At 33.0% G+C, this 16,311-nt stretch overlaps 1 protein-coding gene across 1 annotated transcript; it reads left to right on the plus strand.

Annotated features, from left to right (window-relative positions):
* Window positions 1-4,299: 4,299 nt before the first annotated feature.
* On the plus strand, window positions 4,300-10,747 carry LOC141718856 (uncharacterized). The gene is made up of 5 exons (XM_074521232.1): window positions 4,300-4,390; window positions 4,481-4,601; window positions 9,585-9,801; window positions 9,911-10,039; window positions 10,274-10,747. Exons 1-5 carry the CDS (start codon window positions 4,300-4,302, stop codon window positions 10,745-10,747), a joined length of 1,032 nt encoding a protein of 343 aa, XP_074377333.1.
* Window positions 10,748-16,311: the final 5,564 nt, after the last annotated feature.

Below are 16,311 nucleotides of genomic sequence, written 5' to 3' on the forward strand. Positions count from 1 at the left end.
GCAATAATCTCTTCAAGAACAGTCTAGACTTCTCGAAGGCTAGGCGCCTCAGCTGTTCATAGTTCTTTCAGACTTGATAAAACTTCTGTGAGAGCTAAGTGTTCTATTCGATCTTTGTCAATTTAGTTACTAATTTATCTTGTTGTTTTTCCTTCATAATTTTATTTCGTTATTTGGTTTCATTGCATGTTCTTGCTATAGCTGATTATATAACTGTCTCATTGTTGCGCGTAGTGTAGAATAATACCCAACAATCTTGAAGAGATTATCAGTGTTATATTGTAATTAGCAAGTTGGTTAACGAAACTGAAGATGTTCCTAAGACTGTTGAAACTAGTTCTGGTTCTGGTGGTACTACTTCTATTGATTGGACTACGTACCGTTTTTCCCAGCCAATTGATTTATTGGGTATGCCTGATAAATTCAGTGGTGGAGTTTCTTTTTTCACTGGCAAAAAAAGATGAAGTTCTGGTTAACGGTTAAGGGTCTATGGCTAGTGGTACAGTATGATCCTCCTGTGTTGGATCAAGAGAAGGCTGAATCTGTTAAGGCTTATGCTTTATGGACTAAGAAGGATGGGGTGGCTAGGGCAGCTATATTAGAAGCCTCGGATAACACCTTATTCGATGTTTATTCATCAGATGCCTATATTGCTAAGGTCTTATGGGATAAGCTTGACCAAACCCATAATATTGATTCTCAAGGACTTGAGAAGTATTCTGTGGCTAGGTTTCTTGATTTCAAGCTGGTGGATGGAAAATCCATGACTGAACAGGTTAATGATTTTGAGATGGTTGTTCATGCTTTGGGTGAGTCCGGTATGGTCTTGCCTGAGAAGTTTCGAGTGATGTCTGTGATTGAAAAGCTCCCTAAGTCTTGGGAAGAGTTTGCTCTTTCCCTTAAAATACAAAAAGAAGAGATAACTTGGACTAACTTGATGCTGGACATCTCTGTGCAGGAACAACACAAGTCCAAACAAGGACATGTGATACCTGCGGAACATGGGAGCTCAAAGGTGAATGTAGTGAATGTAGCCTGTAGGACATAAAAGAAAGGTAGTCACTAAGAAGGCTAAGACTAAACCTGACAAGAACAAGGCTAAAAAACCAAAGGCAAACAAACCATGTTGGTCTTGTGGACAGGTTGGTCATTGAAGTAAGGACTATCCAAGTAAGAAAGCTAAGAAAACTGGAGTGGTAGCTCAAGCAAATACTGTGCTTGGACTTGGAACCACTAGTGGGCCTGTAACTCATATGGTCATTAGTGAGGTGGCTTCCTCTAGAACTGATGACGGGTATGTTACTTACAATCATGTACTACTTTCCACTTATATTTCACATGAGTGCTTGATTGATACTGGAGCTAATGTGCATATTTGTGCTGATATTAGTTTATTTGTATCTTATCAACAGAGTCATGGAGAGACAGTGATGATGGGGAATGCTAGTGCTGCACAAGTTCTTGGAATAGGAAATATGGACCTGAAGTTTGCTTCTGGGTGAATTCATCTCTCACTAGAGTGCATCATGTTCCCTATATTCGTAGAAATATAATAAGTGGAAGTTATTTAGTTAAGAACGGCTTTGAACTTTCTTTGAAATGTAATAAAGTAGTTATTACACATACTGGTACATTTTTTGGCAAGGGTTATATGTCTCATGGTTTGTTTTTAATAAATGTTAAACCCGTTTTGTGTGGTTTTATTAATGATAGTGTTTCACCTTCTGTTAATTATGTAGATTCATCTGACTTGTGGCACTTATGACTTGGTCATTTAAATTTTGGTGCCCTAAAGCATATGATGAATTTAGAGTTGATTTCAAATCATGCCATTGATAAGAAATCTAAGTGTCAAGTGTATGTACCTGCTAAACAAACAAGGATACCTTTTCATAATATTGTTAAAGATTCAGACTTGTTAGATTTAGTTCAATTGGACATATGTGAATTTGGTGGTGTGTTGACTAAGGATCACTGTAGATATTTCATTACTTTTATAGATGATTGTAGTAGATACTGTTATATTTATTTGATTAAACATAAGGATGAAGCAGTCAATAAATTCATTATGTATAAAAAGAAGCTGAAACATAAAATGGAAAAGTACCTAAATGTTTGAGGTCTGATAAAAGTGGTGAGTATACGAGTACCTTGTTTAATGAATTTTGCGCAAGCAATGGTATAGTTCATGAGGTTCTCCACCATACACATGTTAGGACGAAAATACGCGCTAAAATTCACGCAAGTATACACGTTCGCAAGTAATATAGAATTATTTCTAGTTCTTTCCCACAGAGACTGGTTTAGGTTAAATTCATTTTATGCACTTATGCAACAATGATATGGCTATCGTTCAATGCTAAGACAAATAACAAATTGGTTTTAATTAAACTAAGATTTTATACTAAATAACATTAACTAAGAGATTAAAAGGGTTGAATTACTTATATGAGACAAACATGGGACTTCAACTTCATTACTAGTTCATTCAAAGTCATTGTTCTCAACCTTAGCATGCAATGGCGATGACAACTAATCAGATAACACGAAACTAGTAAACGCCAACTTTCGTTGCACGAATACCCTACTACCATACATCCAAAAAAGTGATAGAAGCTGAATAGACACCAAATATGTCGAGACCCTATATGTCTATAGAATTTGACAACACGAAGGGTTAAGGCACAAGTTATCTATCGTGATTATATAGGACAAGTAAGATGGTTAAAATTTCCAACGAATTATGTATAACAAATACATGAACCTATACTAGCATGGCAAGTTCTAAATCTCTATATTCACTTTCGCTTTAATAGAGATTAACACACTATCTTATATGTTCGCGACGCACATAAGACGAATAAGCACAACCAATACTAAGATATCATACAATCACCACACACTAAGATATCGAAACAAATTAACTAAAGAAATCTATAAGTAATCCGTTAAAACCCCACGATAACGATTAGTTCATGACTGAACTCATCATCATCATGGGTTCCAAAGAAAGCATGATAATAAACAAGGTCTTTATAAACTAAATAAAATCACAAAGTACGTAAACACGAGTAATAGGTTCAACAATAAAGAAAATGAGCAACCAAGATTACAACTCAATCACAGAATCACAAGTAAAACAAGTTGAAGGTTTTTACTAAGGTTTGAGTACGCTCAGCTTGAAGAATAGAGTTTCAAGTATAAATTATTTAACGAATAAAAATTGAGTTTTATGTATGAATTGTGTGTTAGAAAATGGAAAGTTTGAGGCATGTCTTAGACAAGTTCCTGATTTAATTTTTTAAAATTAATTGTTGGAGGTTGTTTATTGTAATGAGCACTTAAATTTTCATGTTTGGATCTAAGTTATGTTCTTTGTGTAATCTATAAAGAAATTGATTTGAAGTTAGTAGTTTGAAAATGGTTGCGTGGATTTGTCCCACACTGATTAAGTAATGAAGGGTGTAGTACTTTATATAGTACCATGTGCAACATTAGTATACCAACTACTAAGGCATTTGGGTGTGCATGGTGTTATTGTGTGCCTTGCGCGCGCACTCACATGCACCGCCGCCTCGCCACGACACGACTCGGGTCCGGGCTATTTGGGCGAATGTCTCTGCGTCTCGTGTACGCGAGGCGACCTGGGCGAGGAATTTTACTTAATGTTTATTTAAAATGGCGATTTGGGCGAATGTCTCTGCGTCTCGTGTACGCGAGGCGACCTGGGCGAGGAATTTTACTTAATGTTTATTTAAAATATTTACTAACTTATTATATTATTTTAATATGAATATTGAATCTGTATAACAGGAAAGATTAGTTATGCAATATTCGTTGATGCATTGAATTGAGTATCCGTTGATGGATAATGTGCATTATCCGTTGATGCAGTGGACTGTTTATCCAAAGATGTTGAAACTGATCATGTGATCCTGACACCACCGGATTAGCTGAGTGCAAATCCTGATGGGCTGGCTGTATCAGGATTTGTATGGCTATATCAGGATTTTGCGAATCCTGATGGGCTGGCTATTACATTTCTGAAAATATTCATTAAATGCAATTTAAGTCTGAATATTTATTTTAATTAATGTAATATATTCAGTTGCATTTTAAGTCTGAACAAAACGTATGGAATAGAGTGTCTGACTGTAAACACAGAATCGTGAAACCCTAGCTGCTACATATTTCTATTTCTCTCCTCCATAATATACAAAATGTAGAATTTATCTACAATTTATTATCATAATTGTAAATTTAGAAGCTCCAGTTCATTTGTCTACAATTCTTGAAGATATGGAGTTAACTGCTTATGGTATTGAAGCTTCTGAAGTTGCTGGATCAGATACTGCACCAATTTTTGATTCCATCTTAAATGTTGAAGCTGGTGAGGAAGTTTAACAGATAGTTCAAAATCCAGTTGCAACGGGAGAATCTAATGATGGTAAAGAAGATAATATTTCCTATGTTCTTATAGATCCTAAGGATGATCTTTTCTTCCCTGAAGATATGCGTACTCATGTGAGGCAACAGAATCTGAAAGAGTTAGATGCCAAGATAAAGCAGGATTATTTTGATGCTATTTGGAATGCTAAATGGTAAGATGATACATATCCTATTTCCAGAACAAATGTTGTTGAACACTTGGAGATAGCTTAAAAGAGAATTTAAAATCCTGATATGTTGACTTATCTAAAAGCATCTACTCTGGTCGTCAGATCCTTACATACAGCTCAAGAAGCAACTACTTCTCAAATCAATCAGATCAAAGAATCATTGATTACTTCAAGGCCGACTACTCATCCGGAAATTCAGAAAAAATGGCACCAATTATTGCCAGGAAAACTACAATTGAAGTTAATCAAGATAGATTGGAAGCTAAGTAAGTTCAAATGCCTGATCAACTTACAGGGGTACGGAATTTAATGGAGCTGATACTTTCTCTACTGCTTGGTGATGATGCCAAAAAGGGGGAGAAAATTATTCAGTCTAAATGCAAGCAGCTGACATTGAAAATTACCGATGATGAAAATCTTGATGGAGGTAATAAGGGGGGACAGAAGGATAGTGAAAGGAGAAGGATAGTGAAAGGAGAAGAGGTGAGAGCTAGTTGGAATTAGTGGTTCATCAAAACCAATGACTAGTTCTCAATCTAGACAAGGTAGAGAAATTAATAAAAGTGAAAGAAGAGTTAGAGAACTGACTGTGACTACAACAACTCAACAACCTTTACAAGTCACAACTGCTGATGAAAATCAAGGTATTCTGGATATAGAAGCTGGTGCAGAAGCAAGTCAGTATCTTCAAACTCTGAAAGTGAAAGGTAGAAAGACAACTCTATTCTACAAGGATCCAAAGATTCAAGAATTTGACTCTGAGGTGAGTAGAAGAATCTTTGAAAGAGAAAATCGTGGAGTTGATCTAGAACAGCTAAGACAAATGGAGGAAGACTTCAAGAAATCCATGAAGATAGTAAATACTGATATTGCTGTTATCTCTCAAGATCTTTATGAAGATGAACCTTCTAACAGACCAACCAAAGGTATAGTCATAAGGGAGGTAAGTCAGGCAGAGGTTGAAAGATCTTTCAGATTTCAAGCTATCTTAACTACTGATAGGAAGCATAAAGAGAAAGAGAAGATAAGAGAGTAGTCAAAGCTTTCAAAGTCAAAAGCCAATGATGTTGCAAAGAAGAAATCAGTATCTAAAGCAACTAAATCACAAATACTGATAGATCCAATCTATACAGTTGCTCAATCTTTTAATATTGATGAAATTTTTGAAGAAGAAGAAGTCAGTCAAGCTCACTAAAGAAGGAAGATTCATGGAGCTGACTGGGATGAAAAATTGAAATTAACCTCTGACATTGCTCAAGTTAATATAAAGAAGAAGCTGTTATTTAACTAATCACAACCTCTGATTCTACTCATGTTGTTGATTTTTCAAACCCAATTCAATCTGATTTATCAAATCCTGGTTCTGAAGACATAGTCTCTGATAAGCCAGAACTTACTTTTGAAAAAAATGAAGAAGCTATTATGGGGAATTAAGAAACCAACACCTAGAAGAGATTCTTCTGAAACATTAAAGAAGATTTATAGTGGAAGTTCTCACTCTAGAAAACCTGGAATCACAAGTGGTCTTGGAAGATTAAATGCTGAAGATCCATTTGTAGGAGATATTTTGACTTTAAGAAAGCATTCTAACTTGACAGAAATTGGAGACAATGTAATGCTTGAATACTTACAGAAGATCATATAAGTGTAAATTGTTATTGATCGTGTTGAAGAGAAAATGATTTATTTTCTGGAGTCTGGGAGAAACTTAAGGTTGACTTAAGAACAGTTAAGAGACAAACCATGACATGACTGGAACTTATTGTTATAATTCTCAAGGTAACTAATTATGTAACTGCCAGATGGCCTGCATTCATAAAGAACTTGATACAGTTAAAGCATAAAGGAATGCCTTACAAATCTAACTACATTCCAAAGTACATTGATCGAACTGAATATGATGTTGATATGCCTATTGGAGGCGCCAAGATAGAAATGAGTCCAGGGACTAAAGTTTTAACCTTTAATCCTGATGGAAAAAAAAATTGGGTTTCTGGAGCTGGATGATCTATCTCTTGAAAATTCAAAATTACATGATCTCAGGGCTACCATCTATCAGAAGGATGAATTAACGAATCAACTGAAAGAACACAAACAGAAGATGTAATGGAAGAAAATCTGCTGAGGAAGTTTCTTAAAAATTTTCCAGACTGTGTTAGAGTTCAGAATGAAGAGTAAAGTCTGATATTCACTAAAGTAAAAATGCATATGTTTACTTGATTACTGCATTTAGATAGTTTTGACATCATCAATTGGAACTTCTACATATTTCCATAATACACAAGTTGGGGAAGATTGTTAGATATAATTGATAATATCTGGACAAAAACTATTAGAAGTTCTTATCAGGACTTATATCAGCATTTACTGTAGAGTGACGTCATCAGTACTTATATCGGTACTTGATGATCAACAGATGATGTCATCAAGATTTGTCACTTCAGTAGATATTCGAGGAGGAAAAGGAAAGCAGGAATTCAAGACGGTGATAGACTATATCTCAGAAACAATCATACATGGATAGGTTTCCTTATTGTAATAGAATATGATTCCTTATTTGATTGTGTAGCTGTGCTCTATATAAAGCACATATTAGGTTCATACTATATGCATTACGAACTTTGTTATATCGTTCGCATAACCTAGCAGCTCTCAAGGATATTTGTTCATCATTTTGAGAGAGTACGTTTGTAATCAATTTTTATCTGTTAATATAAAAATTATAAAATTATTTATAAATGGTATATTTATATAATAATAAAATTTGAGAACAACGAGAGATCGTGTTCATTGAAATTTGGGAGGAAACATGTCTAAGTAGAATTTGGATGATTTTAGAAGAATTCTCTAAAATATAATCTAATTTGACTGCATTTCAAAACAAGTAAAATACACTAGCAAATTCAATAAAATCTATAATTTTATTAAATCCAAAAATGTCCATGACTTTTGAATACCATAAGATTTTAATGGATTGTTTTAAATCTTGATTGAATAGCACTATATTTTAAAATATTTTATGAAATCCTGATTGACTACCCCAAAATTTCAAAAAACATTTTAAAATACAAAATGAATACTAATTAAGGTGCCTCAAAATAATAATTTATAACCAAACTCCATATCTTAAAATCCACTAAAATCCAATAAAACTTTAAGTTCCTAAACAATCCATTAACATACAATTATTAAAATAACATACAACTAAATTATCCAACAACACCAAAAAACTATAACAAAAACCTAAGAAAAGACCAAACTCCTCAAAGTCTTTAATTCACACTCTTCCCATAAATTGCCCACCTAAGAAAACCTTCCAGAGGAAAACAAAGCGAACAAAGGACCGACAGTGAGCGAACAATATGAACAATATGAACAAAGCGAATTATATGAATACACAAATAATCTCTAATCAAAATAATTTACTCTTACAAATAAATTCTTACCAGTTACAAACAATGATAAAAAATAATATAACCGAAAGCACAAATGACAAACTGTAATCATACTTGTACACGTACTCTTACACAAATAATCGCACTTGCAAAATAATACACAAAATATCTTACATAAGAATATGAGATATAATCTTATACTTACCGGATGTCCTAACATTTTTGAATTTCGAGGAATAGGTAGTCATCAAAACATACAGGGGCTTGCACAACACAAAGTAGATGCTACCCAATATCTTACAGGGGCTTGCACGATAATAAGCACATGTTACCCGAAAGGCCAAATCATACCCATAATATCCATGACTATAGGTGTCCCACAACTTCGGCGACATGCCTATACAATTTAATTACACCGCATAGCCGGTGCCAAGCACGAGATTATCTACTCGCGGCGGATGTCTTACAAACTCCCAAGTCATAAAAATATCATAAATAACTCAAAATACGTACTCAAATATCAGACATGCAAATAATTACATCTTTAAAACATATATCAAAATAACCTCAATAACATATTTGTCCAATAAAGCAAACCAAAAATCATAAATAACCACTTATCATTCTAAAAATCAGAGTTGATCACTTCCAATGAATGTCAAATTACTGCATAAAGAAGAATTCAACTGAAAAAGTATGAAACACGGAAGTCGTAGAAAATTCCGAGACCTTTTCAGAATGGTAAGGTACGTCAAAAATGAACAAGTAACGAATTCATAAAACAAATAAATGCGGACTGCAGAACAGAATCAACCCCTGATTTGTTTAGTATTTTATAATTTAAGGCATATGAATCATGAAATATGGAAGCCAAATGTAAAAGCAAAATGCAGATGTCGAAAATAGATTTCCAGAATGGCATTGCTCATATTATTTGAAGCAATTTTCAATTTACTGTGAATTTACGAAGTTAGACCGTGCAAATAGAAATTTAACCAACGGATTATACAAACAAAAGATTTGACATATTTCCGAGCAGGATTAAGAACAATACATGGAACGAAAGTTGTAGATAATCAAAACATCTTTTCAAGGAGTCCAAAATCATATATTTAGGTAAATAATGAATCAGATACAAATTTTACAAGAAATCAGAATTACTTGAAATCATGCATCCAAATTTTGAATAATAATACTAATACGAAGTGGAAGTGGAAGAAAAAGATATTCATACCTCGAAAGCTTGTTAAATTGAGGATTCTAATCAACAAATTCAGAATTCCAAATCATAAGAACCCTAATTTCTTGGACTCCGAAATTCCTAACCTCTGATTAGACTTTGTTATTCATCTCTTTCTCATTGTCTTCTCTCTTCTCTTTTTCCACCTCTTTCACTCCATCCTCTTCTCTCCATCTCTTTCTCTCTTCTCCTCTCTTTTCATAAAACTAGCGTAAAACTCTCTTCTTTTATAAACCCTAAGTCTTTTTTTTCTCTTCCTTTTCTTTTTTTACCCTCATTTTTTATAATAAAGCCTTATTATATATTTCTTTAACTTCCGTGGTTGCCTAGTGCTGAGAATGGGTATTTAACGACAAGTATGAATCAGGATCTGGAAAATATAAAAGTGTGTGATCTAATGGAAGATCATCAGAGAAAATGGGATGTTGACATTCTGAATGACCTGTTTAATAGCAGGGATGTTCAACTAATAAAAAATATCCGTCTGCCCTCAAGGGATAGAAAGGATTCTTGGTTGTGGTTTTTTGATGCAAAAGGAGAGTTCACGGTAAAAATCTGTTATCGTCAATTGGTTGGAGAAAGTAACATATCTGATGCAGGGTTCTGGAAAAAATTATGGAACTTAGATTTGCCTGGGAAGGTTCATTTTTTTCTAGGGAGGACGACTGCCAACCGGGAGGGCACTGCTAAATAAGAGGGTGAATATTGATGGTAAATGTCCTTGGTGTAGAGTGGAAGAAGAGGATGAAAATCATGTTTTGTTTGAGTGTCAGTTCGCAAAAGAGGTATGGGCATCAAGAAGATTGTTTGATAGTGGTACGAGAGAACAGTGTGCTCTGCTAGCTTTAATTTGCTGGAGCCTCTGGAATCGCCGAAATAAATGGCTGTGGGATTGAGTTGCAGTTTCTATATTTGGGACAACAAGTGGATCATTCAATCTGTTGGCGGACTAGAAGCATGCTCAGCTGGAACACACCAGGAATACACCAGCACCTAATATAATTGTAAGAAGTTGGCAGGTGCCTCAACAACACTGGGTGAAAATTAATATAGATGCTGCGATTTTTGCTGACATAAAAACAATTGGCATAGGAGGGGTAATTCGAGACGCAAATGGAAGATTTTTGAAGGCAATGTGCAAGCAGGTGGAGGGGTCGTGGTCTCCTAGGGAGGCTGAGGCTTTAGGACTTAAAGAGGTACTATCTTGGACGAAACAGTATGGATTTACACAGTGTGTTTTTGAGACGGACTCAAAACTATTGGCAGATACGTGTAATGGCAGCTCTAGACGGTCTTATTTTCATAACATTGTTAGAGAGTGTGTTGAGCTGATTAAGCACTTTGAAAATGTGCTAGTGCGTTTTGTGCATAGGTCTACGAATGAAGTCGCTCATATGTTAGCTAGAGTGTCTCTTTCTATGTCAGATCTGCAGGAGTGGGATAGTGTAGCTCCTAGCTTCTTATCGAATGTACTTACATATGATCTAAATTAATGCAAGTACGATTATTTCAAAAAAAAAAACTAACACTCTGATCATAAATAAGAAATAAACTTATACAAACTGATTTAATTATAACTCACTGATATTATTAAATAATAAATACCAAATAACCTAATTAAATTAAAATCATAAAAATATCCGGATATTACACTCTTGTCTACAAAGTCAAACTATTTTTCTATATAAATTAGAAAATCTTTTCTATCTCGAATATGTAGATAATATATAAGTCCTAATATATTTTTCTTTTATATTTGGAATAAGAGTTAAAGTAAATTTTAATTTTAATATTAAAAATATAAAACCTGAAAAATGAAATTTTGATTTTATTATTTAAAATAGAGAATTTCTAGAAAAAATGATAAATATCATTACAACGATTCTATTTAGAAATTGTTTTTTGAGGGGTTAAAATTTTGAGTTAGCTAAAAAAGAAGGTAATATTTAAATAAATTCTAAACATGATTGACTTTTATCGAATGTAAGTAAGAAAATTTAATTATATTTAAATTAAAATTGAGGGGCTAGGTGAAAAAAGGTTATATTCAAAAAAATTATAAACATGATTTAAGGTAACATTTAAATAAATTCTAAACTGAGTTTTTTGTATCTGAATTAGGAAATTTTATTTTATTTAATTAAAGTAGAGGAGCTATAAAAAAATATATAAATATGATTCAAGCGATTTTAGAGCTCGCGGAGATTTTCATTTATATATGTTAAGAAATAAATTCTAAAACATAATTGACTTTTATCGAATGTAAATAAGAAAATTTAATTTTATTTAATTAAAATTGTGGGGCTAGGTGAAAAAAGATAATATTTTTTAAAAAATTATCAGTAGGATTGAAGGTAACATTTAAACAAATTCTAAACATGATTGATTTTTTTTTTGTATGTGAATTAGGAAATGTTATTTTATTTAATTAAAGTATAGCATATCTAGAAAAATAGATAAATATGATTCAAGTGATTCTAGAGCTTGCGGGGATTTTTCTTTATATATTAAAAAATAAATTTTAAACATAATTGACTTTTATCAAATGTAAATAAGGAATTTATTTTTTTTAATTAAAATTGAGGAGCTAGGTGAAAAAGGGTAATATTTAAACAAATTATAAACAGGATTGAAGGTAACATATAAATAAATTCTAAACAAGATTTATTTTTTTGTATGTGAATTAGGAAATTTTATTTTTTTAACTAAAGTAGATGAGCTCTAAAAAATAGAAAAATATAAATCAAGCGATTTTAGAGCTCGCGGGAATTTTTCTTTGATATTGATGATTTGTTAATTAATTGAATATAAAATTTCTTGTTAAAGGTTTTAGACCCTACTTCCGCCGGATAATATAATAATATTTATCATGGATGTGGCTTGATAAGTTACATTAAAATTTGTCTTTCTAAATTTTATTATATAATTGGTATCGTATAATATAATGAAATTAAAGGTAATTAAATCTACTTTATATTTCATGATTTAGATCGGGCTCAAAGCTTGTAACATTTTATGAGATTTGGTCATTTATTGTTAGATATATTTGATAATGTCATGGCTAATATGATTTATGTTTAGTTTTCAGATCTTACTTAAACAGGATAAATCAGTACTTACTGGAAGGCAGGACTTAATGATATCAGTACTTATATTATCACGAGATAATCATCAGAAGATGGATATCAGAACTTAAGTGCTGAAGGACGTTCAGATAAGGATAATAGCTGATTAAAGGAAAAAGATCGAGATAAACATAAGAAGAGATATGCATGAAGAAGGAGTTCTATGAAGAATAGAATACTTGGAAGAAAAGATATCTGATTGATATATTTTAGGAAGCAGAATTATATTCCATATCAATTTGCGATTATCTTGTAACTGTGTAGTATATAAACACAGACATAGGGTTTACACTAAAAGTGTTATCATATTCGAGAAGATTATTCATTTTAACCTAGCAGCTGTAATAACCCCAATTTTTGGAATTTTTGAAACACGGATGAATAGTAACTTTTGCTGATGATGCTGATTAAGAAAAATTATCAGACCACGCTATATAGGAGTACTGTTATGGAAATTCTAATATCGTATTAGTATTCCATAAAGTAAATAAGTGTATGTAAAGATCGTCAGAATCCAATTCCGAACACTTTGATTTTTCTCGAAAATCCACCAGATACCGAAAGAATTGAGTATAAGGTAACATGATTAAAGGGATTTAAATTCAAGGATTATAAGAGAGGATTATAAAAAGGAATATAATATATTGAGAAAGGTTAAGGGAACCCAAGTAATAAGATCCCGGGTATGATCCCTCAAACGATCAACGAAAAAGAGAGTTAAGCGAACCGTAAAACAAATAAACGTCCAAGGGGTAAGCACATGCAAGTAACATGAGAAGAAAGCTTCTAATATAAGCTAAAACATGTGGTTAGAAGCAAGGTGACATCATCACACCACAAGAATGAGACATGTGGCAAAGTAGTGATGCAAGCAATGACATAAGCAAGTGAAAACAAGATATTTAGCCAATAATTAACCACAACCATGCATTCTTTGCACAAATATCAAGGCAAGACAAGCAAGCAAAAGCTCTCCCCCATTTCTTTCTTCTTCCATTCGGCCTTTTCAAGAAATGAAGAAATAGATTTTCAAAACTCAAGTTCTAGGCCATGGAAAATTACAAGGTTTGTTTCCTTGGATCCTATATTTCATAACTTAGTTATACCATGAGTTTAAGATCAAGATTCCATGGTTTGCATAGCTAATCCACTCATCAAAGATGATGATGAATAGTAGTGAATAGTAACTTACTTTGATTTTCTTGATTTTCATGAAAGCTTAAGGTTGATTAAGCATAGATCAAGGTTCCTAGAGGCTTGTTAGTGACTACCCACTCTCCAAGGAAGGTATAAACTCTTGAACCCTTAGTTTTAAGTTTGGTTTGTTTGGATGATAATAGTGCTTAGATGAATGGGTTTAGTTTGATGTTGATGGATGTTGGATTGTTGTTGAATTGGTGATGATTTGGTGTAGTTTAAACTTTGGAAATCGTTAGGTTATAGCCGTCGTAATACCCGATTTTCTATAAACTGTTTTGTGATTAACTGTTGGACCCGAACACCCACTTCTATAAACTAACCACTTCCATGCTTAGATAGGTTATGTTTCAAGCTTCGTTTTGATATGTGGTTTGCTTGAATCCGATGTACGGTTTAGGAGAAACGACCGTTTTAAGTAACGGTGTTTTGCGAACGAACCTTTACCCCTCGCCTTACTTTGAAACCTTGGTTAAGGCCCTTAAATGACTAATTGGAGCATGAAACATTTATGTAGAGTGTGTTAGGCAGTTGATAAGACACTCGCGAAAGAATCGCCTTAAAACTCGTAAAGGTTAAATTATTAAAAATGGTAGAGCCGAGGGTACCCGAGTGACTTAAGCGAATCAGTGAGCGCAAAACGAGCGTTAGAGTCTGAGTTGGTTAGAGTATAGATTTACAAGTGACTTTGGTTTAATTCCAACTTACTTGTTGCTTATAGGTTACCAGACTCGTCCCGAGCCATTCGTAACCCCCAGTCGCTCAGGCAAGTTTTCTACCCGTTATACTGTTGTTGTGATGTATATGTGTATATGCATTATCTTGTGATAAATGCATGATTGTTATTAGCAAATTCTTGCGATATATTGGAGCATGTGATATGGTATATATGCATGTATGTTTTGTAATCTTGATATATATCTGTTGGTTCAGTTGATAATACCTATGCTAGAGAATATCGGTAAATTGCATATACCCTTAGTATAGGGACCCAAAGGTGAAAATATTTTCTAAAACCGGGAGTCGAGGATCCCGAGTAGATCTTATATATATATATTTATATATATATATGGTTATAGTTTTCAAAACTATTAATCGAATAAGGTTTATTCGATAACTTTATTTTATTATTGAATATTATTTCGAATATTCATCCGAGGACTTATGACTCCTTTATTTTATTATTGAATATTATTTCGAATATTCATCCGAGGACTTATGACTCCTTTATTTTATTATTGAATATTATTTCGAATATTCATTCGAGGGCTTATGACTCTTTTATATATTATTATTGAATATTATTTGAATATTCATTCGAGGGCTTATGACTCAGTTTATATTATTTAATGAATATTATTTGAATATTCATTTGAGGATCTATGACTCCGATTATTTGCTGAAATATATTCTTTATTTTATTAAAGAATAAGGTGTTAATAATCAAACTTATTTTCGATTATTCAAATAAAGATAATACTTTCATATAAGTATATCTTTGGTTATTTAATACTCGTTTCAAGTATAAGTTTTAATACTTCCACTTCAATTATTTTTATAAAGATTATTCTTTATGGGAATATTATTTAAATAATAATATTCAGTCATTTTCTAAATATTCTGGGGACTGATTTACTTCATTAAATCAGCTTTACTCCAAACACTCTTTAAAGTGTTTTCGAGTCTTCAAAATGATTTTTAAAGTCAGAGCGGATCCCAAAACTCATTTTTATATTTAAGATCTTCCTTTTTAAGGGGATTTAAATACTCGCTCAAAACCTGGGGAATCCGGCTCTGTGGTGTATTTTATATTCGCAACGAGGTTGCAGTTTTGGTAAATGAATTGATTACTTGCCCAACGTTCGGGAAGTAAGCCCATCTAATTGAGTCGGCATAAGCGACAGGCCGGGGTACGGTCTATGAAAGTGTAAGTGGCTGGGTGGCAGTCCATCAACGCGTGAGGGGCCGGGTAACGGTCTAGCGCAAGGTCCTAATGCGGCCAGGGTGATGACCGGTGAGGAATTCATCCATCTACAGTAGAAAAGGTTACTTATTGGTATCTTTGCCTGATCAGCAAGATATCTGGTTTATGCCAAAATTCTTTTCCTTTCCAAAATTCATTGGATGTTTCAAACTCTGTTCATACTTTACATAACAGAGGTTCCAGGAAATGTTTAAGAGATATATATATGTGGATATATATATATCGGGACTAAATAAAGTATCTCGTAACTTTATTTCATTCAATAATATTTCAAAGATTTAATCTATTCAAATCTTGTCTTGTAGTCTCATCTATGTGATGAACTTTTGAAACTGATTATAACTTGAACGGTGGTAGTTCAAGTAGTATTGGGAAAGATATAAGTATATTGGGGTATTTGGTAACCTCATCTTTTAAACTTATATCTAATTAATAATTGTCTTATGAATGACAAAGATTTTCAGAAAAACGTTGAGACAAGGTTAGATATATGAGATCACCTTGCAACGATATTTTTTTATACAGTTATACACTGGGACTTTGTGTATATTATGCATGGAAGAGGACTTCCAATATTTTGAAAAGTATATATGTATATATACTGAATATTTTGCGACTTCATCGCATTAAGATATCAAACTTGGTTCATTTCTTTTGACCAAGACTTTCATGAGTACTATGAGAAGGCTCATATATTGTAAATCATTATACATATTATTTTGGTGGGCTTGCTGCTCACCCTTGCTTTATT

The sequence above is a fragment of the Apium graveolens genome, chromosome 4 (genome assembly GCF_009905375.1).
Source record: "Apium graveolens cultivar Ventura chromosome 4, ASM990537v1, whole genome shotgun sequence".
Classification (NCBI taxonomy): Eukaryota; Viridiplantae; Streptophyta; class Magnoliopsida; order Apiales; family Apiaceae; genus Apium; species Apium graveolens.

What these genes read in the sequence shown, in the direction of transcription:
- LOC141718856 (XM_074521232.1), top strand. Translation starts at nt 4,300, where the DNA reads ATGGAGTTAACTGCTTATGGTATTGAAGCTTCTGAAGTTGCTGGATCA. An exon ending in CATCTTAAATGTTGAAGCTG is followed by an intron (nt 4,391 to 4,480) that starts GTGAGGAAGTTT and finishes ATGTTCTTATAG; the next exon opens with ATCCTAAGGATGATCTTTTC. An exon ending in AGTGTCAGTTCGCAAAAGAG is followed by an intron (nt 10,040 to 10,273) that starts GTATGGGCATCA and finishes AGAAGTTGGCAG; the next exon opens with GTGCCTCAACAACACTGGGT.